The following is a 26,747-nucleotide window of genomic DNA, read 5'->3' on the forward strand; positions in this document are numbered from 1 at the left end:
AGAGCGTTCGGCCTCCTTCTTTGTGCGAAGACTGACAATATTTGGCAGCACAAAGACAAGAGCTCCCTGGGTAAAATAAGACTCCTGTGTGCCTTGGAAGAGGTAGAGAGGCGGGGTAACCGGAGCCGGCCGCGGCCTCTGAAACGTGGAGCATTCTCTGAGACTTTTCTCCCACAGCAGACACACAATATGAGCCTGTATGCGGCCGGGCCGAATGGGGACGGCAGCGATGGCGCTGAGAGGCTGCAGAATGGGAAGCTCTAAACGCAGAGAGGCTTTCTGAATGCTACTCAAACGGATAAAGAGCAGAGAATGAGAAGTGATTATCCCGGGGATCTCTATAAACGAGGCAACACAACGGGAAAATATAATGCCGCTTATCGCCTTCGGCTCTGCTTTCACACGGTTTGGTCCGGAGCGCCGGCACTGATCTGCAGTGACGGAGGGAGACCACATGTTCCTTCACCGGTAGAAACACAGACGGAGAAAACATTCAGAACACTCAAAAACACTACTCCAGCTGTTCCTGATAGTCTTTGGATTTAAGGGCAGATCGTGGAGCGGGGGCACTCCCAGGGCTTGTTTTAGCCACACTGACCCCAAAACCCAGTGTTTTACCAAGACGTAATGTTATGAAGAAAGCATAGCTATGGATGTGTTCGACACATTTAATTCAAAATACCAGCCCAGTCTTTATACACCGTTGGTAAACTGAAGCCTTTTTTATCATTCCCAGGAATCATCTAGTTATTTCACTCCCTTCTAGGTGGCTCCACACATTTTGCCAAATCAGCTGAAAAGCAGTTGATGGAATAACAAACAGTATCTATGAACAACGCTGACAAATGATTCTAAAAGAGTAAAAAGTGCAATGTGTCCACCTGAACAGCTCCCTTCATTTACTGGTGCTGAAAGAGACTGCGCTGAATTAGAGAAGCAGGAAAAGAAGCGGGAGAGTGAAACACCGGTGACCTCCTGACAGACACTGCTGTGGATCTGAGACACTCTCACAATGGCAGCAAAATCAGAACACACACACACACACACACACACACACACACACACACACACACACACACACACACACACACACAAACACAAGCATAACACACAAAATTGACTCTCAGTTGGGATATAATTTTTCTCTCAGTGTAATCCTGAATAGACCACACAGTGCTGCTGCAAAACTCAGATAAAAGGTCTAATATCACACAGAGCAGTGAAAACACACACACACACACACACTCAGCGTTATGGGCCTGTGGGTTAACGTGGCCTCGCTGCTGGAGCTCCTGGCCGCCGTCCACCTCTTCGCTCAGAGCAACAAGATAATGTCAGCCTGCTAATTTCCCAGCCGCTGCTCCGACACGGCGCCCGGAACACTCCGGTCTCTCAGCGCCGGTTCCACTCCACCACTCCCCGCTTTGTCGTGCTTTCCTAATGCCTTGCTCTTTTCATTTTCCTTTTTAATTTCTTTCTCCTGGTTCCTCATTCCATAATTCAAGCAGAGAGATCAGAGGAGCTTTAATGATGGTCTTAGATGCAGTGCAGCTGTGACAATTAAGATTTGCATACAAAGTGAATGGAATTCCTCAGCTTCCTTTAAGCTTTGAGTCTAAATAAACAGCTCTTATTAATTACTGCTCCCAGATATTCCTGTCGCTCAGCCTGCTGAAACAGTGTCCAGGCTCTGGTGAGCTGGACTCCCTCCTCCCTGTCGGCCGCTGTATCAGCCTCTTGTTGCTGCTGCACTGTAGCTTTTAGCAGCAGTAACTTAATCTGCGGCTCTGAGCTCGGCAGTGGAGGCCAGGAGGCGTCGGAGCAAAGCGCCCCGCTGTAATGAGCCTGACTGCTGACCGGGACTGGCGGCCTGGTGGGCCTGGCTGTGTGTGTGTGTGTGTGTGGGTAGTGGGAGTATCTCTGGGAGAAGTGGCAGAGGGAGTCTAATTGAAACAGCTGTTTGGAGTTGGTGGACTGCTACAGCTGCTTATCCACAGCTGGCAGGCAGGCCCAGCCCCGCACGCTGCGGTGGCGAGCCGCACGCCACGCTGCGGCGGCGAGCCGCACGCCACGCCACGCCGCAGAGACAGACGGCTGTGACGGAGCCGAGCCACTCACTGAAGTTCTGACGGGTCAAGGGTTCAGCGCTCTTCGCGTTTTGTGTCAGTTTGTGTCTTAAGCTCAAGCATAAAGACTAAAATCAGCCTGGTGAGCTGGACTGAAAGGAAGCAAGGTGTTAGCATGCTGCAGTCTGTGGAACAGGATATCATAACAGCATGCGATCCAACAACAGGGCAGAGCTGCCTCATGGGGCAGAGTGAAAATACCAGCAGCATAAATTTGTATGAGTCCACTAAGATCTCCATGAGTTTGAGTTTTGAGGAGAAAACCAAACATCTCAGCTGTGGTCAGTCCTACCTGCTGCTTTGCTTTGTCTTTTACAACCTGAAACATTAGCATTACTGTTATTTCATCCAAAAGAGAAGCTGAAGAACGTGTCTTAGAGATGCTGATTAAAATAAGCACAACATTTTGACAAAACTGGAGGGGAACTTTCAGAATGGCTGAACTTTAGATTGTGTTGTTGATCACCATCATATTTCTTAGCTTATTTAGGCTGAATCCCATTTCACCCCTCCCCCTCCCCCTTCCCCTCGTTTTGCGTGTTCACGTGGAGGGGTAGGAGTGTCCCGATTGTCATTATGATGGAGGGGTGGGGCCAAGAAGGAGGGCCAGTCACCCCTCCAAAAGGACGTTCTCCCGAGGCTCACTCCAAACGGAGGGTATGATCCAGTGGCGGCTGGTGGCGAGGGGCGCTTGTTTCGTCAGCCTACACCGTCAGTGGCGGGCGGGGTTAGTTCATTTCTGCACTGGCGGGAGCGCTCGTTTCCACTCCCACGCATTCCAGACGCATTCCAAACACAACAGGTAGACGATTATTTTCAATAAACTGGTTTCTTCAACACCGCCCGCCTGGAATGCGCCGGTGGGAAACGAGCGCTCCCGCCAATGCGAATTGAACTAACCCCGCCCGCCACTGACGGTGTAGGCGGACAAAACAAGCCCCCCTCGCCACCGGCTGCCACAGATTTCCCAGAAAGCCTTCCAAGATAGGCAAGATGGCGGCGTCCGCAACGAAATAAGTTCATAAATGTCAGTATTTTGTCAATAAATAAAGTTTTAAAATGTAAGAAAAACATTCTTCTTCAGCAAACAATTGTGGCGTCTGCCTACGTCATCGGCAGCGGCGACTACTGATGACGTACACGATTGTCGGAGGGGTGTTCCAATTCGGAGGGGTTCGCTTTCGGCCCTCCCCCTGAGCACTCCGTTTCATAGGGGGAGGGCTAGAAAGAGAAATGGGATTGGGCCTTAAACACAGGGCAAAGTTCTGGCTTCACTGCAAGAAAAATTGTGTTTTTGGACCAAATTCTTTTTGGCACGCAGCGTAACAGTAGTAACCTCATAAGATATCTTAATAATGCACAAAATGTAAGTAAATTAAGTAAAGAAGTAAAGTTAAGTAAGTAAAGAAAGTACATTTGCCTAACTGAGAAAACAGATCTGTGCAAAATCCGCCTTTCAATTACTTGATGCATTTCTCTGAGTTTTCTCAGACACTGCAGACCAGCCAGCAGAGAGGAACCTCGGTTAATTATGTAAAATGTGTGAAAATTGAAAGCAGATGTGGAATCAGGGAGCGCACATCAAACATGACAATGTGCTGATTATCACAATGGGCTGATGACATGACTGCAGCAGCTTGTGAAGACGAGATAAATGTCTCTGGAATCAAACATCCGGGCCAAGATTCTCTCGACGTGTTTTGATGTAGCGGCTCAATTAGCATGGCTCAGTGTGATGGATGAAGAAGAAAAAAATCCTCAAACCCAAAGACCTCTTCTCTTCTCGGGCTCTAATTACTGATCTAAACTGTCATACATAATTGAAATATAACTAATGGACTCACTAATAGGCTTCTTAAAAATAAACTCTCTTGGCTTAAGCGTTGTTAAAGTGGGCGGTGGGGCGAGTGGACGTTCTGAATCACAATTCACAAATTTCCAGCGGCCGCTAGCCCAGAGCTCCGTCTGACTGGCGGCGGGATACAGGAAGCCATTTAAAAATGTGGGATATTCTAGGAAACGTTCATTAGTCTCTGCAGCATGCAAGCTTCATTAAGCCATCAGAAAGTCATTACTGCGGGCATGACTATTAGAGATTCACTGCTGGGAGCAGCGGTGACCTACCTCGCCATTACCTCCAAGGTTTCCTTCCTTTGGATGAGGAGACACAAAAAAATAATGGTCAAATAGCTTCGCTAGCACAAAACTTAATTGCTGCTAAACATTTAAATTACATTCAGAAACTATTGCAGGAAACACGTGTAAATCAAGCAATAACTTCTGTGGTACAGCCTTCGTCTAACTCACCTGAAACAGGGAAGAGAGATGACCGTTTCATAAAATCTCCAAGTGGCAATAAGGTCTTCCCTGATTGGATTGGTGGAATAATATCGCCAGGCGGACTAGAGGAAAGAAGACTGAATGACTGACAGTGGAAGCAACACGGTTCTTTTGTGATCAATGTGAAGCTGTGCCGGGTGGGAGAGGCAGCTCTGTCCTGCACTGCTCTCTGGAGACGGAGGGAGAGGACATAATGACCCACGGTTCTCCTAACAGAACAGAATGGCTCGTTCCTGGAGTTCTGCAGTGAAGGTGTGAGAACACGCAGATCCACAAACAGTGATTAGAGCTTCTCTTTCCCCACAGACACTGTGTTGGGTTGCTGTCTTCTTTCTGCCTCTGCCTCTGCCACGTCGTCCAGCCTCGTCCTGACAGAGGGTGTGTTCTGTCCCCTGCAGAGAGAAGCCAGTGTTGGTGCAGAGGCCTCTCACCTGGATGAGCCCGGCGGCAGGATGCCGGCGCTTCTCAAAGTGCTTCTGTCTGTGCTGCTCCTGGACCTTCAGAGCCAACCCTGACCCCAGGATACCCTGCACACCCAAGCAACATCCAGGTCACCGCCAGTGAAACGACATGATCAGAGAAACACGAGCTCCCTGCAGCGTGAGGACGGGACGATCCGTCCTCACACTGCGTGCACGAGACTCACTGCAGGCAAGGCAAAGAAGGACACTCCGATCAGAGCGAAGGTGCCGGCCAGCAGCCTCCCGGCCCAGGTCTTCGGGGTTTTGTCCCCGTAGCCGATGGTGGTCAGCGTGATCTGCAGAGAGACGGTTTAAAGTCAGTCCTTGTAATTCCTCCTAACAGCCTCAGTGTCCTTGTTTCAGCACTTTGCTGCAGTCGAGACGCTCATGCTGCCGGTTCCAGCAGGTCTGATATTCACTGAAGGGCAGCTCAGTCTGAAGGGTCAGAAAGTCTCCTCTGAAGGGAAGCAGTGAAAGCTAAGCACCGTCCTGAAGGACGCCTGGAGAGGGCCGCTGCTCGCTGCCACGGAGCCTGAACCTCCGGCCTTTCGGCTGAAGGGCGTTTGCTCTAATGAGGCCGAACTGCTGGAACGTAACAGCCTCAGCACTCATTAAAACACCTGCACGTTCGTCTCTCCTTTATTTATTTAAATCTCTGCATTATTCTGAAGATAGAAGAGAAAAACAAATCTGTTTTTTCTGGAAACGACTTTCAAACCGAGCTACTGTTGGATACTTCCAGCCCTGGTGCCTGAGAGCTGATAATTGTTTTCTGGCAGAAATCACGTCAGTTGATGATTTGGCCGGGTGCAATCTGTCCGCAAGGCTGCAGCCAAATCCACTCCAAACCTGGAAGGTATCTCAATAACAAGCGGAGGAAAAGTTTTTAAGATTCCAGGCCTTACTGTCCTGAAACAGCATGATGAGTCCTGGCAGTGGACAGAAATGCTTCCTCTGGCTCTCTGTGGTCTCTCCAGATCGGACTGAGATAATAGTTCTCAGCAAAGTGATGTACTAAAGGACTGTGCTCACCTGGGATCATTTTAATGTCTTTTTTTTTAACCATCTCAAAGACAGAAATGGCAGTTTGTTTGAGAAAAGCTTTATTTTCGCTCCTGAAGCGCGGCGGTCCGGCCGGCCACTCACCAGCCCCCACCACAGGGCGTCGGCGTACGTGTCGAAGTCCTGCGGTTTGGGCTGGGCCGTGGGGTTCTCGTGGTCGGACACGTTCATCGACACGTCGTCCTTCTCCACCAGGTAGACCAGGAAAGACGCCAGGATCAGAGACAGGAAGCCGATGTACCAGGCTGTGATCAGCTCCTGTAGAAACCAGACACATTCAGTCCATTCCCACCTGGGTCAGTCTGTGCTTTTGAAATATAAATAAATACAATCAAATTTAGTTTAAAGAATAAAAATAAAGCCAAATCAAACCAGAAGTATCTCATGACAATAGCCTCTGTCTAACCAAAAAGTTGCATTTGAGCAGACACAAACATTTTCCTCAACAACATTTTTTCAGTTTGAAATACTGGTGATGGTGGAAGGTGACTGAACATTGTTTAACTCTTGTGTCTCTTTAGCTTTGATACCGTTTTGCTCGTATTATGTACTTAAATGATGCCTCAGACATCTCTTTATTGGAGGAGTCGTTTTCACCTGAACCATCAAATATGTGTCTGGATTTAGGTAGAAAATATCAGTTTTCACAACAAGTATCAGCAGAACAGAATCTGGTATGTCTGGGAAAGTGTGATCATCCAGAAAGCTGCTGCTAAAAAAAGCCTTCCAGAGCAAACTCACAACACCTGAGCATTTATAGAGTGAAACACACCTATCAGAAACATGATCAAAGTCTGAAGTGTGTGTGAGGAACAACATCTGAACAACATGTAGTCACTGTAGAAATGACTTCAGGTGAATCTGTGACAATTTAATAAAAGGTAAAAAACCTCAGTCCTGCCTTTATTACAAGTCCTGTCCTTATGGTTCATACAGCTGAGGGAGGCCAGATGAAGCCGTTGTAGCTAAAGCCGTGGTCCAGACCCGCCCTGCAGGTTTTAGCGGTCTCCCTGCTTCACCACGCCTCGATCTGTTCATCATCAGCTGCTCAGAACACACGCAGACGAGGAGTTTTCAAAAAGCACTCCCTCCTCCTCCCATCACCTAGAGAGCCAGCAGTGTGACCAGCATCCAGCCTCACTCCTTCACCCTGGCGCACTTTCTCCCAGTTACATGTGAGTTCAGCTGCTTTCAGCGTCTCCTCTGGAGTTCACCTCTGGATGGTTCTGCGTGGAGCGGCGGCGGACGGAGCTGAGCGCAGCCCACCTTGCTGTGAGCGTAGATGGCCGAGCCCAGCAGCTTCCAGGTCCCGCCCCTCCGGTCCATACGCAGCATCCGCAGGATCTGCAGGAAGCGCAGGCTGCGCAGGGACGTGGCCAACACGTTGCCCTGGTTACGCACCGCCACCACCGGCACCGAGGCAATCAGCACAAAGATGTCTGGGAAAGAGAAGTCCTCTTTAAACACACGATTCGGAGTGAAATCTTTAATGAGTCTGACCCGGCGAGCCGATCGGGTCTTCTCTGTAGGCTGGAGAACGCATTTTGAAAACTGTAGTTCTTAATAAGCGCTGAACAGAAAGACAATGATAACATTCTGTCATAGAAAACATCTGGTTGTAATTCATGAAGATCTGTGGTCTGAAAAGTTCCACTGCATTCAGCAGCTCATGCACGTGCTGAAATGAGTCTGTTTGCACATCTACATACTCATTTCTGCAGAGATTTAGAGAGAAATAAAACATTTCGTCTTGTCAAAAGTATTCCAGAGCTTATATATCAGATCTTACTACTTGTCTGTAGAGTATGAAATGATCCAGGGTTGTAATAAGGCTAAATAACAGAATATGAAACATTGAGACCAGTCAGATCCTCAGGAAAAGGTTTACTGAGTGTTTCCAGAGACAGAAGAACATCTGAGAACTGCTGAGGAACACTCCCATCCTTTAAATCAGGCCGCTAAAATGTTATTAATTACAATAAACAACAGGTTTCTCTTCTGTTATGTTAATAAATCTCTTACATTATGTGTTCTCCTCATGCTTTTCCTACATATCATACTATTTGTATTGTTTTTCCATTGCTGTTTGCTCTACTTGCATTACATTATGCTTTTTAAAACACTGTGAGATGCGTCTGAATGCTGATAAGTAAATAAAGTTTTTAGCTTTGAGTAAATTTCTCAGACAAATGAAACAATACCAAAACTAAACTACACCAATCTGGGTATGAAGCAGCAAATTTCCTCTGGTAGAAGAAGAATAAATTATTTCCCACAAAATGCAGAGCAAAATGTTGTTGTGGATGTAATCAGTCCTGACTTCTGATTTGACAAATCCACGGTACTTAATGTGGAACCTGTAATATTGAACTTTCTACTTCCAACCCTGCATTTATCTCTGAAATGTTAGAGCAATGCGTGGATTTCCGGAAGCGGTCCGAGTGTCTGGATGGATGTGAGTCAGAGAGAAGAAGAAATGTTTCTCCTATAAAAATCACAATATATCCTCATTTTATTGCTAAATATGACTGCTAAAGTTAGTTAGTTTAGTTCCAGATGGTTCTCTTTGCATTGCCTTTGTTTCCGCTGCATATCATCGTGCTAATTGTTCCTCAGGTGACGTTTCGTCCGCCTGCATCAGCTGAAGGTAAACAACGTCATAAATCCGGTGTGCACCGCCATTTCACCCGCATGTTTCTCCGAAACTGTTCCCGCTGTTGTGGTAATTGCTATTTTATTTCCAGCATGGGGACAACACAGGCCATAATTTACCCAGCAGCCACCGCTTGATACCTTCCCTGTTTATATTTACATGATCCTTCCTCTGGAAAAAGCCGTTCACGGGTCAGGACCTGCCAGGAGTCTCGCTCAGGTTACAGGAAATGCTCACAAATTTCACAGGCCCGCCTCATTACCTAAAATACACAGCGGCTTGCGGGCGAACTTCAGCCTGCCTCTCCATCCTTTGTAGCGACAGCAGCAACCCGCCGCCCAGATCCTCAGAGCAAACTCCGCCCCAAAGATGAAGATGGCGAAGGTTTCCTGCAACGGACACAGGTCAGGTTTACTCAGGTGTTCAGACCTACTGAGCATGAACCTCATCACATTACCTCTGATTCAGTCATTAACCTAAAGAGGGTGTGTTCACCTGAAGCTGTATTTTGGTCTTTAATCTAATAGATAGAAATAAATTTGTGCTTCAAATACCTGCACCTTAATGTGCAGCAGAGTAAAAACCAACCTAACGGTAGAACTTCTGAAACAGGCCGTGTCTGCCTTTGAGCAGAGCATTAACAGTGATGACCTGCAAAAACTAAATGCTCTCCGTCTGTGACACGAACCCAAAACACTTCATCTCAACCAGGAATACTACTGTGTGCTTAATTACACAGTTATTGCTTTTTTTGTTTAGTTTCCTTTGTATTTACTGCTTGGTCCATTTGTCAAAAGCTTATTAGAGCTGATTCATAGAGACACCTTAAAAAAAGATATACTGTGTGAAAACATTAAAATGCTGCAATTTAATCATCTGAGACATAAATCCAGTAAGAAAAGAGGATATTATAAGGTGGTGTAATGAATTTTATGGCCATATTTAGTGTGGAATAAAATCTATTAAGAGATTCGTTTTAAAACACATATAAATGGTGAAATCTGAGTTGATATTCATCAGTGTTTGTGACTTCGCCATAGAATCCAGTATATATTGTGCTTGTGCCTGCTTCTGCTGAGTTAGTTGTATAAGAAGTATAGAAATAGCATTCAGGTACACATTGGAAGTATAAATTAGAAATGTGCACGTGTGTTAGTGAGTACCCTACAAAGAAAATTAAACCATGTGAATGAACACAGTTAAGCAAAGTTCAGAGAGGAGGATGATTTTGAAAATGTCAGTCATCTCACCAGGATCACCAGCCAGTGTGCAGAGACCTTCTCATGCTCCTTGAATGTGGTCAATATGGCCAAAATCAAACATCCCAGAACGATCAGGAACCTGCAGACACGAAGGAGAGGAAGGAGAGGAAGAGTTCAGAGGAAGCAGCAGAGAGGAAAACGTGTCGCTTTTAACAAGAACAAGGAAACTCGAGACAGAATGTTGTGAGAAGTGTTTTTCACAGGCACAGCACACAGACGTGTCTGCCAGCCACCACTAGAGAGCGCTACACCTCTCTCTGAATGAGACCGGAAGATAGAACAGGAACCCACTGAAACATCCTCATGAAGTGAACCTCGGGTTAGAAGAAAAGCAGCAGGCAGGAAGTATCCTGACCGTCCCCTAATTATTGCTACAGAGGGAAAAACAAATTAAATTCTTCCTCACAGAGTAAAATAGGGAAGGATTTATAACTATTCATATGCTGGAAATGACTTTAAAATAAGACAAAAACAAGATATGTGCTTATTAAACATGTATATGTGTGAAAAGTTCCACTAGCAAACTTACCAACAGCTTATAAATGCACATACATTTGTGTTGAGGGATTCAGGAGCCTAATAGTCTGATGTTAGTGTGCAGTAGTATTGTAAAACCCATCACTCTGTTCTCCTCTCTAATAGAAGGTGCTGAAGCTGTTTTTGGGTTTGAAGCGTACCCTGAATTCCCCTGAATTCCCCTGAATTCCCCTGAATTCCCCTCTAGCAGTTGATGTTATTCCACTGGAATCAGCTGAAAAGACGAAGTTGCTTTCACTCATTAAGGACTTTTCTCTTGTAAAACTGAAATAGAAATGCAAATATTGTTTTCGCTTCCAATCAGATTGCAGGCGGGCTGAGTCATTATAACGGGACCATTGTCTTCAGCACAGGCAGTTAACAGGGCAGAGTGAAGAACTCTCCAATGTATGTAACTGCAGCCACTTCTGAGAGCGGCGGCACAAAACGCCGGCACTCAGCGAGAGAGCGGGATCATCACTGATTCATCACATCCATCCGTCCGTCAGGCCTCATCTCAGGGATAATGGAAAATGCAGGGTGCACCAGTCCATTACTACACATCACACTCACACCTACAGGCTGTCTCTTTTTTATAGTCACAAAGTAATGCTCAACACAGCTTTGGAGTGTGAGAATTATCCTCAGCACCTGGAGCAGATTCATGCATGTGAGTCAGGAGCGCTCAGCGCCGCAGCACAATGTAGGCTGGATTCATCACGCCGTCTCTTTTCACAGCAAAACTTACTTTCTTTTCTAATTAAATACTGAGTCACGCTGCCAAAGCTGCATGGATTCACACTGTTCTTGAGAAAACAGTGATGCATACTGGGAGGTTTGCTTTTATTCTCATTTGGCGCACGACAAGCTAAATATCCCGCCGCACGCCGCCTGGTTCAGCCTCCTCCTCCCTTTACTCTAACCTCTATATTTAGGCCTTCCAGGAGCTGTAATTAATTGGATGCACACATACAAATGGCTATTTAAATTTGGCCGTACGGCGGAGCGCGTTACCCCGTCTGGAGCTAACCACCCCGCGATGATCGATGGCGCCGGACCGCCCTGGATAAACCGAACCGGCTCCAGAGACAATTAACATTCAACCAGAGCGGAGCGACCAATATTCTCCACCGGCAGCACTGTGGAAAAATTCAACCATGGTTTTGAATCAAAGTGTGACGTGTTTGATAGTCTCACAGAAGAGATTCCAGGAATTTGCTCCAGAGTGTTGATGGTCTTCATAACAATGAGATGAAAAAAGTGATGATTCTCCAATCAGAGCTTATAAACAGCAAAAACAATTTTGAGGAGAATCAAACACTGTATTAAATTTTGATCCAGTCCAAACTGATCTTTTATATTATTTTTTTTATTAGTTAACATGTTGAAGTTGAACAGTGTTACGGCTGTGATTAAAATGCAACATTCTGGTTTCTTGGACTTGTCAGTCCAGTCAGACGTCCATCTTCAGTTCAGCCCAGCGAGGAGACGTTAGCGGGGAGATCTTCTGCTTCCTGGTGAGAGGACAGTTCTGTCCTCCACAGCGAGCTGTCCAGGGCGTTCCCACAGCTCCCGGGTCCCTGACAGAGTGAACACGGAGGACCAACTGTGGAGATTGTTTTGAAGAATTTTATATGCGTAATTTCATGTGATCGATCACACAAACTTGACACACTAACATGGCAATATGGGGTTCAAACTACCAACCTTTGGGCTGTAGGATAGTCTGTTCAACAACATCTCACAGAAGGCCGGACCTCATAGAAGCTACAGCTAGTTCCTCACTGAGCCTCCTCCTCTAAAGCTCCCCGTCCCTCCCCGAGTGGGAGCCTTGAAACATTTATGGCCGTTGTGTTGCCATTAGGCTGTGTTGACAGACCTCAGGAGTTTGTGAAGCGCTGCTCAACCATAACAGCATCAATATTTCACAGCTGAACCTCCCAGTGAGTTTTGCATAATTCACCTGGAGGAAACGATCGCTGAGAGACAGCCGAAGCTGCTTGATTGACGTCTTCGGAGAATGTGCGTCACTCCCCGTCCTCCGCAGTAAATCAGGGCGTTTCACCTTAAAGTTATCCAGAGGACACAGATAATCCTGGATCAATGTTAACTCGATATGATCCAGCAGATCTTGAGCAGCAGCACAGTGGGCTTCCTATCTGTCTCCAGTAGTTTGTTCAGTGAGGCGCACAGTTTGACGTCGATGGCCATGAGACCCAACTCAACACAAACCATCGTATCAGAGGATGGAAACATTAGAATTTAAACAGCAGCCATACCACTGAGATCACAGCCAGTACAAGTGAGTCACTATATTAGGCTTCACCTGTAAAACGTTCACTGAGGACACACTGAACACAAACATGAACACAACACTGTATTTGTATGTACACTATTTCGCTCAGTATTGTTCACAGATGTGTCCAAATCTGTGTGACGCACTGTCAAATCAGACACTGTGACTGTGGCATGGTGGTGCAGTGGTTAATAATCTCAGCTCACACTGCGGTCCAACTCAAGATGGAGTCTTGGTTGTTGTCTTTGTGTCTGTCCAGGTTTCCATCAGCTCTCCAGCTAAATCAATTGCACGTAATTGTGGGTAAGTCTGTTAGTAAAGAGGCCTGTACCCTGCCATCAGTGTCTGTCTGGAAACGTGTGGTATAAAAGATAGATGCAAGATAACAAAACAGACCAAAAGACACAGATAAACCCCACCTTGGCCAAACCAGCCTTAACAAATCAGTTTCAGACACTTTAGTATTTCTTGTCCCAGCCATCACTCCAACAAGAATCTTACAAGAAATCTTCAACCAATCAACAGCAATTTTGGCTGATTTGGCTGAAACTCAAGTATTAAGTCTCATAACATGTGACTGCTATATCGATGAGTGCAAAGTACAGCAAGACTTCCTGAACTGCAACAGATTCTGCTTCCATGTTCCCTGGAGCTCGTTCAGAGGGTACTGTGACTGGAGAGAGGCATGCTGGGTGCAGCTTTCCTACGTTAAATGCGAGCCGCAGCACTGGTCAGTGGCTTCAAGTCATTCCAGAAGATACTCCTGTTTAAACCTGCAGCGCCTTGGCATTAGCAGTTAAAATCAAACCAGAGAGGAAGTTCCCAAATGAAAAGCAACTTGAAAAGCATAAAAAAATCAAACACCCAACACATATTGATGAAAAAAGAAAAAAAAAAACATTGGTGCATCAAATATCCAGCAGTTGTCAAGTCAGCTAGTGGCATAGTGAAACGTATCCTGAGGCAGCCTCCACTCATCACCATCACCACAGCTCCGATCCACTGCTGCACACGATGACTGTAACACTCCATTACCGACCGGCTGGACAAATAAATGAAGCATGCAATCCAATCTGGGTGGTGATTGGCAATCAGGGCGGCGAGAATGAGAGAGCGGCGTGACCAGAGGAGACACCGCGAAGAATATGTTTTTTATTTCGATCTGCGTTCTGTCGGTGAGCGAGAGGAATGACCACAGTGTGGGTTTGTAAGATTGCCTATATATCAGGCCTGGATCACACTGAAACCCTCAGCTGGAAATGATTAGTTACTCGAAGCAGCTTGTGAAGCATTTCTGATAATGGCTTCTTCCACAGAACTGAGCTGCTGACATCTGAAAAGAGCAACAGTAGCACAACGTAACGCGCTGTTCTCACCAACAGACTAAAGAATAATAGAATATCCTCACAGTAGATGTGCTGATGGCTGTTAACACACACATATAAACACACCAGGTCGACAGTGATCAGCCTAATGAAGAGGTTTATGAATGATCAATATTACAATTGATATCGACTAGGGCTGAACGATATATCGTTATCATATCGATATCGGGATATGAACATTCAGGACATCAGTTTCTCAAAATCAATGATATCGAGATTTCCCCTGCTTGCCCTGCATGTCAGCTCGCCCATGCACAGGTAAGGCCAGCCAATCACAAACCTCCTTTACTGGTCGACAGCTGATGGCAGAGGGCGGCTGCAGAATCTGCACAAACGAGTTTGGTGGTCGTGGCAGTGAGTTCTCACAAATATAACTGCATTTTTTTTACATTCTTTTGTATTATGAAGTTTTTATTTTTCTGAAAAATGCTTAACTTTCACTGAATCCATTGTAATATATCGTATCGATATCGAGATATCTGGCATGGATATCGAGATATGAGATTTTGCCCATATCGTTCAGCCCTAATACGACACTCGTACAGTTGAGAGTATTAAGATATATATTAAAGGTGCTGTAGGCAGGATTCGGCATCTCCGCCATCTTGCTTAGGGTTACCTCAGCAAGATGGCGATTTGAAACCTAGCACAGCCAATCCTGTCCTGTTTTCTCTGACATCACGCCCTTATGCAAGTTAAGCCCCTCCCACAAGAACGTGCGACAAACGCCCCTCGACCAATCACGGTTAGAGCCTCAGGGGCTCTTCTGATTGGTCAAAGATACCTGGAGCTGTCGAGATTCCTTTTCAGCTCAGAACAGAGACAGATGGAAACGCTGCGCCCTCGCGGTAGTGCAGTTATGCTACACTCCTAAAGGATTATCAATGGATACTCTAACATTTAATCCAAAGAAAACACAGAAAAATTAGCATTGACTAGCAAAATCCTGCCTACAGCACCTTTAAGATAATATGCAAATGACAACAATGCTTCACTCAAGAAATACAATCTGGTTTAACTGGGTTTCCTTCCAACAGCATTTGCTTCACGTTGGGTCGTTTCATTCTTTTGCATGTTGTGAAGTGAAGAACAAGATGTCTCCAAAATGATTAGAACCACACCGAGGCATTAGGTTTTTGCATTTTCACCCTGAAGCCCCGAAAATGGAAAACTTTCTTTTTCTAAAGTTATCTTGTGGAGCAAAATGCCAAAGTACCATTAAGTTTTGGTTGACGACGCAAGTTTGATGATTACTTTCTATATATAGTGGCGACAGGAATCTAGGATCATCACATAAAGTGGCTTTCATTTTTTCAGTTTTCTTCGTTATGACTCCAAATTAAGCTTTGTTCAATGAATTTTACTAAAACAGATGTTTTATCAGTAATTAAAGGTCGCGGGTGTCAGTAATGATGAGCGAAGCCCACCAGCACAGCTCCTCGGTCTTTCATCCACTCTCCCTTCACGGGCCCAGTGGGGCTGAGCCTCTGCTGGCTCCCGGTGCTGATACCCCCCCGGAGGATTCCTAACAACCAATTTGCTGCAGAGATTCAATAAAGGGAGTGCAGACGATGCATTTCTGACAGTTAATTTGCCGGGCGCTACGCAAACACTGGTGGGAAAGGACAGCGGCGGCTCGGTGTTAATGACTGCAGTTACAAGGACGAGATGAGAGACGCAGATCTGCACTCAGCCGGGAGGCTCTCCGGGAAGCTCTGGAGACAGTAGCATGTCAGAAATACAGCGGAGCAGCCCCGAATCTCCTCCATCAACTCCAACAGCTGTGTTTTTCTGACTCCTATAAATGGGAGGACATGGTTTATGGAAGCAGAGGTAAGATTGAGCTATTAAAACATGAGCGTGGACGTGGAGCACAATCCTGTGACTTGAATTCAAGCAGTCTCTCGGGTTTATGCAGCAGCAGCTTCAGCAGAGCCGGAACTGATTTGATGTATGGCTTCACAAAAAAATGATTTACAGAAAATCAATCAGGGTACATTTTACCTTTAATGACAAGTGTGTAGGGTTTTAAGGGCTGTTAGCAGAAATAAAACAATGTACTCTTTAGTTAAAAAAAAGCAGTGTTTTTGTTGCGTTAAGCTTTTCATACCCTCTTAGTGGACAACGGCTCTGGAGAGGGCTCCATCTATTGTAGCCACTGAAGCATTTGAAAGAGGACGTTCAACAGAGAGCTGTTCACTTGGTTTTAATTTACTGCTGCATGACTGGGTGCCTGAAAATAAATCTAAAAGAAAAAAAAAACATTGCACGAGCTGGTTTCTGTATTCATTTTTGTTTTAAGTTGAATTTCTAGTGGTTTATCCTTTATCCTTACTGGAGTTGAAGAAACCGGCTGAATTGCTTTCAGCACCATGGACAGTTCACCTAACAGAGAGAGACAGAAGCCAGCTCCACACATCCACCGGGCTAACGTCCCAGCAGGTCCGGGCTGACCCTGAAGCCTCCTCCAGCTGGACGTGGTAGACCCAGGAGATGCCTGAACCGCCTCCGCAGGTCTGCAGAGGACTCGTCTTTCAGCCTGGCTGAGTGATATGCAGACCATCCTGAGAAGGAAACTAATGCTGCCAAAGATTTGCCGTCCATATTTTTGAGTCATGACACTATTTCCCCCTCATAAAGGAAGCAGGTCCTCCGGCGTCACCGCCTGACCCTGGCTGAAACTGTACTGCTCTCATAAACAGCTCCACCATAACTGATGGCCTAAGCAGATCGCTGTCATTTACAGTGGATGGAGTCCTGTCAGGAGCTGGCAGCAGCGCTCCCCCGTCAAGACTCTGTTCTGACCCCAGAACTACCTCTCGACCCTGACAGGAGGTCAGGTCTGCAGTCGTTTGCAGAGATTCTGTCTTAGGAGTGATGGATTTTACCTCCAGCACTTCCCTGCGCCCTCCCCCTGCTGTGGGACGGCTCGGAGGTGGATGGGAACGGGATTTTCAGGCTGTGATTTGGGATTTGCTGATGGAGCAGAGCACCATGTTTGACCTGAGGTATCCTGACCCCGGGACGCGGCGGCGGCGGCGGCGGCGGGTGTTGCATGTGAGGGCGGGAGCTCCGGTTCACACATGCAGGATCAGCAGGACGACAGCTGACAGCTTCACTGATGTGCAAACATGTCGATGCAGAGTCCTGCTGCTGAGCAGCAAATCACACAGATCAGACAGCGTCAGGATGAGGATCGGTTCCCACAGCAGGCATCAAATGGAGCTAACCACACATCTGTACCACCGCTGGAGGACTCTCATTCACACTGCCCATGAACGTCTGCACGGGCAGACTTGCTTTGACTCACTTTGCATGGCTACTCCCTCAGCGGCTGATGTTTGAACAGTCCAAACACGATCATTAGCACAACTAATCTGATTCATTACAGCCTGTTATGGAGCATTTGGTAATTGGGCTCAGAAAAGCCACAGCAGCAAACTCACATCTTTGTGGTCCAGTGGAGTAAATAAGCTTTGGACGTGTTGCTGATTGATTCATAAAACATATCTCATGTGTAGGATTTTTCTTTTTCCAGATTCAATCTCTGACCCATGAAGTTTCCGGCTCCCTCCCGGGCCTGAGCTCAGAGCTCAGCGGAGCTCTCTTTTAATCCCTCCTTCTGTGTCTGCTCAATAAGGTTTATGGGAGAATGGCGCTCGTCGCTGTGTCGCACCCAAGAAAGTCCCTCAGCTGTAAAATGGCAGCTGAGCTTTAGCTGTCATGTCGTCCTTGTGTTATTTTTTTTCCTTGATTTGACCAAGCGAGAGATCAAACCTTCAAATTAACGATTAAAACCTTGAAATGTGTCACACCTCGCAAAGTTCTTTCATCTAATATAAGAGCTGATTCATTTAGAAATTATTAAAATTATCAGCTTATATCTCAAAGTGTCAAAAATGAGAAATGATGATGGTTTCACCTATAAATCTCCTGAAGATTAATGATCTTTTTATTGTTAAATCATCTTGCTCCATCTTTCTTTTTTTAAGCGTGTTACTGGAATATTGCTCTTCCTTTTGGTGGTGCTGGTGTCGCATCAGCTTTCCTCCTCCATAGTTTCAGACTAATACGACAGTCTTTGTTTTCTTTTTTGTGCCGATTGCACAGAAAAGACAAATCCATCATCTATCCACTCTTTACTGCATCCATCAACTTAACCTCACATAAAGTTTTCAGACTGTGGAAGGAGAAATCAAGCTTGTGCAGGCAGATTATGCAACGACGGCGCGAACAACAGTTTCACCTTGTCTCCCACGTCAAATCTTTTCAGGCAAAATAGCAAATTACAGTGATTCTCGGAAGCAGATCTGACAGAGACAGGTTAGTTTTATCCAGCTGGTGATGTCTCTGCAGCAGTGATTCAAATAAGCAGCTTGATTAGAACATGAAACAAGAGCAGAAAGACAGGGGAACGCTGAGCATCCTCCTGAAAGTTGAACAGATCGCACACTGATCAGCTCTGACAGTTTAAGTACATGTGAGGCTTTCTTCAAGTAGAAGTATGCTGAAAGTCACTGAACTGAAGTAGACTTGTGCTCTCTCACCACTCTGCATCAAAACCGTCGCTGTCGTTCATGCAAAGTGACGGTCGCAAAAGTCTAAATCAATCACCACACCGACGCTTTCTGTTTGTGATCAGGTCGGCAAGTTCAGGAATCAGCAGAGCCGGATGGAGGAGGAGTAACTTCAGCTCCGAGCCGCAGCGGTTCTACGGAGTCAGGAGGAGGCAGCAGGCCAATGCTGCATATTATAGACGGATAGCAGTAAAAGGAACAATAAAGATTTGTCCCGTTTTGCCGTGAGCAGCAACTGACACACTCAGCTGACCCCATCCTACTGGAGTTAAGGACCAAACCTCAAATCCTGAGTGCTAATTATCTCAGATTCCCCGGCCATATAATTAGGGTCATTCAAATGAAATGAGGTCCAGTGATGCCGTCCCGGCCCACCGGCGGCGGAGAGAAAGACGAGTGAAATAAAATATGAAACTGTGGGCAGTAAACACGGAATGCTGAGAAACTCAGAAACGGTTGGGTTTACTGAATCATATAAGGAGCAAAAAGCTTAAGTAATTCTGACATAAATCATACTTTCACAGCAAGATAGCAGACGAAGGAAAGAAAATAACAGACTAATGGTCAGAAACAATGAAAGCATATCGACACAATAAAGGAAATGTTTTATCAGTCAAAGCATGATGTTTTCAGGAAGGGACCGATAATTAAAGTGGATGATGATGATAAAGTCACAGAAACACGGAAAGAGAAGTAGAAGATAAGCTGAGACAGAAGCAGTGACGGATATCAGAAGAAACAGAAGTAAGAGCAATGACTTCCAGAGTGAAGCGCTGCCTCCACCTCTCGGGCGAGGCCTCCTCTTTCAGAAAGGGCATCGCTCACTCATCAATCAATAGCTCCGGTCCAGCGCCCGTTCATTAATCAGCTGCGAATCTCCGTCACATTTGTGGGATGTTTTGAAGTTATTAACAGAAAAATGGAGCGATGATGAAAAATCACGCTATTAAGCCTCCCGGAGGAAATCGGCCGAGTCTCGTTTCTCCACAAGCCGCCGTTCGAGTTTGTTTACCGGAGTTACAAAAGCAGACTTATTGACCCAATTCCAAAAGCGTGACTTATTGTCTTTGCCTGCGGGAGCAAGCGTCACTACGACCGGCTGTCACCGAGAGGAAATGAAAATGAATGCGACGTCAGTCCGGTTTCGTCCCAACGCAGAAATGATGGAAAAGGTGACAGATTCCTCTTACACTGTGTTATTGTACTTCTTTTTTTTTTTTAAATTTGAAGTGCTTTATCTTCTTAATACTGCAGAGGTCATACTAACAGGGAGTTTGATGTATTTCTTTAGTGAAACGAAAATAAATAAATGTGTCAAACACTGCATGAAGGGCTTGTTTGACCCAGCGTAGCCTGATCAGTGGCAATAATAAAAAACACTTAAAAACACAGCTATAAAACATGGCATGTTGTGTTTTGTCCACTACTCTGAAGAAATGTGTTCAAAAATCAATGTTTTCTTTGATATTTTACATTTTCTTGGTGGTTTGGCAGGCCAGATTGGAGCCTGCGGACCCTATGTTGGGCACCCCTGCTCTCAACACAAACAAACATCAGCACACTATTGTTTTTCAGTATTGGTGGAGAAAGTGTGTCAGATGCTAAAGACCAGCTTTCAGAGTCACAAATAAAGCCGTTGTGGTCTTAAAGATCGTCTCGATGACGCAGAATTCCCCGCAGCTTCAAACCCTTCAGATGAAAGGCTCAGATGAAGCTGTGTGTGCTCCACAGCTGTGCGATTCAGCGAGGCCTCTGGGCCGGAGCCTTCCACTCAGTCTGACCGGGTCTCCGAGGGCTTCGCCTGCCAAAGGCTGTAATTTGTCACCTGAGTGCCCTTGAGGCCGGGGAAGCCATTACTGGCTTGGCAGGAGGAGGTGTAAGCAATCAGTGTCAGCTGGCCAACAGCGCTGTTCATTAGCACAAATACGCCTCGACTCGCGATCTCCGCGTCCGACTCCCCCTCTGTCCGCCCGCCTGCAGTGACGGAAACTTTCTTTGTCCGCGGTCGGCGAGTGGCGGAGGAGCCGTGGAAGAGCTTTCAGGAGCAGCACGATTAGACCACGGCGATTTCCACACACACACACACACACACACACACACACACACCAACACCAGAGGAGTCCAACCTCCAGTCCAGGAAGCTTTACTTTAACCAGGTCCAGAAACTATGAGGTGGAAGTCAGGGCCTGTGCTCAAAGCAGACTGAGATCAGGACTGTCAAGCGACGCTCCTGGCCTGGGCCAACCGTCATAACTATAGGGAACAAGATGTTAGGAAATGAGAAATGATGATCTCTGTGTCAGAATGAAGTGAAAAACTTAGATTTTCATGATTTTCTCAGCTGCCTTTACAATGCCTCTTCAATAGTCAGTCCTCTGAAATGAACCTGTTCAAATCACTTTGTTATTCTTGAAACGGTAAATGAAATCAAGCCTTGTTTTAAATCCACCCCGTTCACAGGCGAGTGAATTCTGTTATGAGCTGTGTTAAAGCTGAAAAGCAGAAGCATGACGAGGAAGTTTATCACCTCCTGATTTACTTGAAGGTTTTCTTTCAGCAAATCAGTCTTCAGCTTTATCTATTTCAGCTTCACACACTGCTGCTGTGTCTCAGCTCCCTGTGCTCCGCCACTAACACACACTCGCTCAGTCACAGCTACCGGCAGCTTTGGGTCACCGCTTCACCTGAATGTGTTTGGACTGTGGGAGAAAACTGGAGAAAGCCCACTTCCACACAGGGAGAGCATGAAAACTCACAGAAATGCCCACAAACCCAACAGGTCTCAAAGTGGGCCTTTCTAGATATGATGCAAGTGTGTGAACCAGTCCCCCACTGTGGAGCCAACACCATTCCATCCAAATACCAACATCTATCACACTTATGTGAAAAAATGCTGAAATAAACTTTAAGACTTTGAGATCTTTGGAAATCATTGCATGAAGTCGTGTGAGAGGAAAATATTTACTGCTGAACATATGAGAGGCCTGTTACTGAATCGAAATGAAAGCTGAATAAAACCAGAATGTGAGAGTTAAATACATCTAATAGTCGTGTTAAACCATTGTGAGAGGCTGGAGGTTGGAAACTGTCAGTACTTTAAGGTCTCCGACAGCTGTTAGTCATTGTGAGTCAGTGTTTGTTTGAGTTCTACAGCTGGATCAAGTCATCTAATAAATAAATGCATTACTGAAGGGTTCTGAGTGACGGCCAGCAGCAAGAGGTGAAGATGTTTGCATCATGAAAGATAGATGTGAAGAGACAGAGGGAGTGAGTCAGACTGGTTTCACTTCCAGGAACCACAGATTAGCTCCTGCAGAGTGGACGATCATCTGTTTTCTACTAAATATTGATCTCCTTGACACACAGAGATAAATTACAGCCTTCGCTTGTCGGTAAGTTTAAGATTCAAGTAAACAAACATTTTCCAGCCGGTAATGAGCGGCTTAGCCTGAATGCTTTCAGTCAGGTGCACTTCAGGATCCGCGGACGCGGCAAACGAAAATAAATGTGTATTTGGAGGATAATTCCAACCCCTATATAAAGGTTCAGTTTGCAAATATAGTCCCAGACTAATCATTTCAAATCTGTGGCACTGCTGCAGCCACGGCAGTGTCTCCTGTCCACTAACTGACACACTGCAGAGTCTCCACGTGTGTCCAAATCCAATTTCCAAAGGAAATTTACAGGACGTGATTCATCGTGATGAGGAAATGCATGCAGGAGCTCGCAAACGCAGAACGAGCTGGGGATCCTTTCTTTGTATCGGTGTGGTTGTGTGCAGTTTGCTTATGTTGAAACACAGGTCGGACTTGCCAAATGCACATTGCAATGCAAATTGTGTTCTTAATTAGATAATACTGCTACGTAACATTAAAAAACATGAATGAAATGAACACGATACAGCAAAAACAACCATAAATACCTGTAAAATAAAGAGAATGTAGCAGAGTAAATAAATAATTCCAATTTAATCAATAACAAACACGGCACAATCAGGATAATATGGAATACAAGCTCAAAGAAACTATTTTCTCATGGCTGTAAACTGACCTCAATGAAACATAAAGACAAACGCAGAAAGGAAAAAAACAAATGACCAAGATAGCAGCACAAAATGATGCAAATCATCTGCAATTTGGAGACTGAGAGGAGCCCCGAAGTGGCTGGGAGGTTTTCCTCCATCTAGTAAATAACCCCACGAAGCGGCGTGCTGCTGTGAGGGTGCGAGAGGCCTAAACTTCATTAACAAACACTCTGCTCCGCCAGCGGAGCCTCCTCGGGCTCATTAGAAGACTCCAGTCCACCTGACGGACGGTGCTGGGAATCGCTGCGCTCTGACCTTGGCCGCTCGGGGTGGCGGCGCCGGAGGGCACGCTCATTAATCCCGGAGCACGGCGGACACGCAGCCCTGCAGCCCTGCAGCAGGCCGCGTGACGCAGGCGGACAGGAGGAAAAACAGCCCAGCTTCTCCACCGTCACTGCTCACTTCCTGCTGTTCCAGCTTTCAATACTAAAGTGTCAAAACATCCACTTCAGCGTGGAGAAACCCACCGAAACGGCCCGCTCAGCAGATCTGACTGATAAATAAAGCCTGACACTCCGCGTTGTTCAACATGATGGGCCGCGACGTTCCGCTCACACGTCTTTACGTCCGTTCTGAGAACGACCTCAGAGGCGGAGGTCGTCCCACACAACAGCAAACCGTCCACTCTGCTGGTCAACGACATTTATGGCTCAACAAAACTTTCAGTCTGCTCGTCTTGCATCGTTCTGTGTAACCTTGTGGACAGTGCGCATGTTTTCAGTGAGTTTTTTTCTACTTTAGTGAATTTTACTCATATTAGGAACTACTCTATGGCTCATTGTGGATATTAGGCAGGTTTCAAGGTTCATTAGAGTTTATATCGGGACAGAAGGTTTTAGGTCGTCAAACATTTTTAGACACATTTTATTACTGAAAACACTTTAGAACTTATAACGCTGCACAATATGACATCCACAGACCACAAAAACAGACGACAAACTAAAAGCACAGACAGGAGGCTTTGTGAAATGAGTTTGAGAAATTGTTTGAAATACATATGCAGTAACATGAAAATATCAAACCAATAATGATTTAAAGTGATTTTCAAACAGTCATTTAATCACACCTCTGACAGGCAGCCATCTATCTGTTCGCTGCAGCTAATCCCACACTTCCAGCAGGTATGGAGGTATGATTTGACCTCAAGCATGTTTCTGGAAAGTGGGAGGAAAACAAAACCCATGCAGGATGAGGATGCAGGAATCTAACCAGGGATCCTGTAGCTGTGAGGCAACAGACCTGCAAACTAAACCACTGTTCAGCATTTACCGTCTGGGCTCAGCCACTCAGATGGTATGAAGCAGACTGCAGAGGAGCGGAAAGGCGTACCTGCTCAGTCTTTCAGTGGAGATTTGGTGTCATTTATATATTTATAACTCTAAATTCTGCTTATTTGTGTCTCAGACTGGTTGTTGACTGCAGGACTGACTAAACTGTTCGCGCTGGAGGACTGCAGGTCGCCATAATGAAAAGCGGAGGGAGGAGTGAATCCTAATGTGACAATAAGAAGCTGGTAAAGAAACGCTTCACACTTCCAGTCAGCATTTGCAGATTTCTGCTTTTCCTCTCCGCTGCAGCACATTAATGAGGTGCTGCATCATTGCAAGCCCCCCTTTCTTGGATGACATGCATTGTGCGTTGCTATGGCAACAGTTGCTCGCTGCTCTCTCTCTCACTGGAGTATCCCTCCGTCTCCAAATCACCATGGCGACACCTGCCCCCCCCATCCCTCCCTCCCTGCCTGCCCATCATCAGTCTTGTCAGGTATCAGCAGTCATACTTCATCTGGGTGTGTTTCCATGGCGATGCTGAGCGGCAGCAGGGGGTGCGCGGCGGGGGGGTGAGGGAGTTCACGTGATTGGTCGGCTGAGGCGTGGAGGGTCTGGCGTGGCGGGCTGTCGGGAGTAAACAGACAGAGGATCCTCAGCGACGCCGTCGACGCGAGCGGCCTGCAGACTGTGGGCGTCTGGCGCTGTGGACGCGCTCAGCTCGCCCAGGCTGCAGGAAGCTGCCTCAGTGTGGACGCAAACAGGAGGAACACAGAGTCACGCTGTTAATCTCCAAAACTCTGAAATGTGTTATTACTTTATCAAACTGTCAGAAGCGAATTCATTATGTTTAAAATGTGATAATTTTATAATATTATATTGACAGCATCTGCTCCAAAATATCTGCAGTCGTCCCATTATAACATATTATATGAGACAAATAACATGTTATGTTTTTACACTCTAAGAGATCACACTGAAACTGTTTAAGGGACTCAGTATTTCTTTTATTGATGTTTCATTAAAAAATGTATGTTGTAATATTGCATTTTTATTGTAGATAATAGAAATAAAATAACTAAATCAAATTTTTTTAATCTTATGTTATATACACAAAAATGTACCAAAAAGTGGAAAACATTATTGAAATAGTTTCAGGATATCTGTCCATATGATCCATCCGCCAACAGAAAAAATGGGATGCATAAAAAAAGGCATTAGTGAAAAAAATTATTAAAACATTAGTTTACACTTGTTTACATGTAATAATGTGCACCTTTTGACTTTTACTCAAGAGAAGAATTTGAACGGGAACTTTAAGTCTCTTTTTAACCAGTGCCTGTACCTGAGGGGAACTTTAAACTTTAGCTTGAACTTCAAATATTTCACTGAGTTGAAACCAGCATCTAGAATCTGTTCCAGTGGTGATAAACACAAGTTTTCTTTGTGTTTTCTCCATCTGGCTGCATGGCTTTTGTTCTTTTTCCTTCCTTCTCTGTTCATCATCCAGTTAGGAGAAAATGGTGACTCCAGGATGACAGCAGTGCAGGACGTCATCTGGGCTGCAACGCAGAAACAAACATCCAAAAAACATCTGGAAAAAGCTGATTAAAGCTGAGATCATTAAAGCTCGTGTCCGGAGTTTTGAAAGAGAAAGTTTTTTTAATCCAACGTCTCAGGTTCCCCCTCCCTCTGCTTTCATGAGCGACCAAGCCACGCCCCTTTAATTGTGCACGCTATTATTCGTCGGGTGAAAATGAGAGCCTCCAGTCCTGCAGCATCCTCCATGTTGAGCTGTTTACGGTGGATGTTCAGCAGACGGTGGATATATCTGCTGCAGAGCTAACTCTCCTCTGCTGGGCGAGCGGCCGTGCTCTCTGGCTGCTCCACACGCTGATTGACAGCAGGACAAGGCGGAAGTTCGAAATCTATTGGCTGACGCTGACCGGCGCTTTTTCGGATAACATGGGGGTCTATGAGACGAAGGCGGGACTCATAAATACATTTTTATATTGCTTTATGCTGATATTATATTGTAGTATGAACCAGACTGACACATTGAAGCTCTGTTGAAAAACGATACATACATACAAATGAACGGAAACTCCAGACACCAGCTTTAAATGCAAATATATGTAAGAGTTGCTGAATCTCTTCTGGTGACTCTGCAGCTCTCTGTTTTTGGGGTTACTTCACTCTCTCTGGGTTTAGAGATGTTTGTGAAACCTCCGTCCGTCCCCGGCGTGTTGCAGCGGTTGAGGCCTCGCTGCAGCACGCTATCTGCAGAGTCTGTAACTCAGCTGGGCCGGTCTCTGGTGTCGACGGCACGCCGCGTCCGCCTCGCTGAATGAAGCGGTGTTACTTCGTCTCAGTCTGCTGGGTTAGTGAATTGGACTCTGGGAAAACGAGGCGAGGGGTGCTGAGCCTTCCCCGCCAGCGCTGCCTTCAGCTGTCACTGAGGGCGATGACGTCTGGTTCAACAGAAGCCTGAAAGCAGAATCCTCTCAGATACATGAGGTATGCAAAGAGACCTTGGTTTTTTGGTTTCACATTGTAAAATCCTGCTGTGCGGTGAGAGAGAACAGCTGCGGGTGTGATTCTCTCCGTTATGTTATGTCCACAGTTTGTTTCTGTTGGTGAGGCAGAGCAGCGAACTCAGCAGGGCAGCCTCGAGGTCAGCCCAGGACGCCAGAGCCATGAATCCCTCAGCTGTGAAA

General features: G+C 45.9%; 1 protein-coding gene across 2 annotated transcripts in view; it reads right to left on the reverse strand.

The window, feature by feature from the left end:
* kcnq3 (potassium voltage-gated channel, KQT-like subfamily, member 3) overlaps positions 1–26,747 on the reverse strand; it is a 106,098-nt gene that overhangs the window by 7,980 nt on the left and 71,371 nt on the right. For both annotated transcript variants that reach the window (XM_030115068.1, XM_030115069.1), the window contains exons 3-10: positions 9,893–9,983; positions 8,905–9,031; positions 7,256–7,428; positions 6,074–6,247; positions 5,113–5,223; positions 4,898–4,993; positions 4,434–4,528; positions 4,251–4,277 (exon numbers count right to left, since the gene is read on the reverse strand). In XM_030115068.1, the coding sequence (XP_029970928.1) occupies positions 4,251–4,277; positions 4,434–4,528; positions 4,898–4,993; positions 5,113–5,223; positions 6,074–6,247; positions 7,256–7,428; positions 8,905–9,031; positions 9,893–9,983 (894 nt within the window). The remainder of the gene's footprint in view (positions 1–4,250; positions 4,278–4,433; positions 4,529–4,897; positions 4,994–5,112; positions 5,224–6,073; positions 6,248–7,255; positions 7,429–8,904; positions 9,032–9,892; positions 9,984–26,747) is intronic.

The sequence above is a fragment of the Salarias fasciatus genome, chromosome 18 (assembly GCF_902148845.1).
Source record: "Salarias fasciatus chromosome 18, fSalaFa1.1, whole genome shotgun sequence".
NCBI classification, from domain to species: domain Eukaryota; kingdom Metazoa; phylum Chordata; class Actinopteri; order Blenniiformes; family Blenniidae; genus Salarias; species Salarias fasciatus.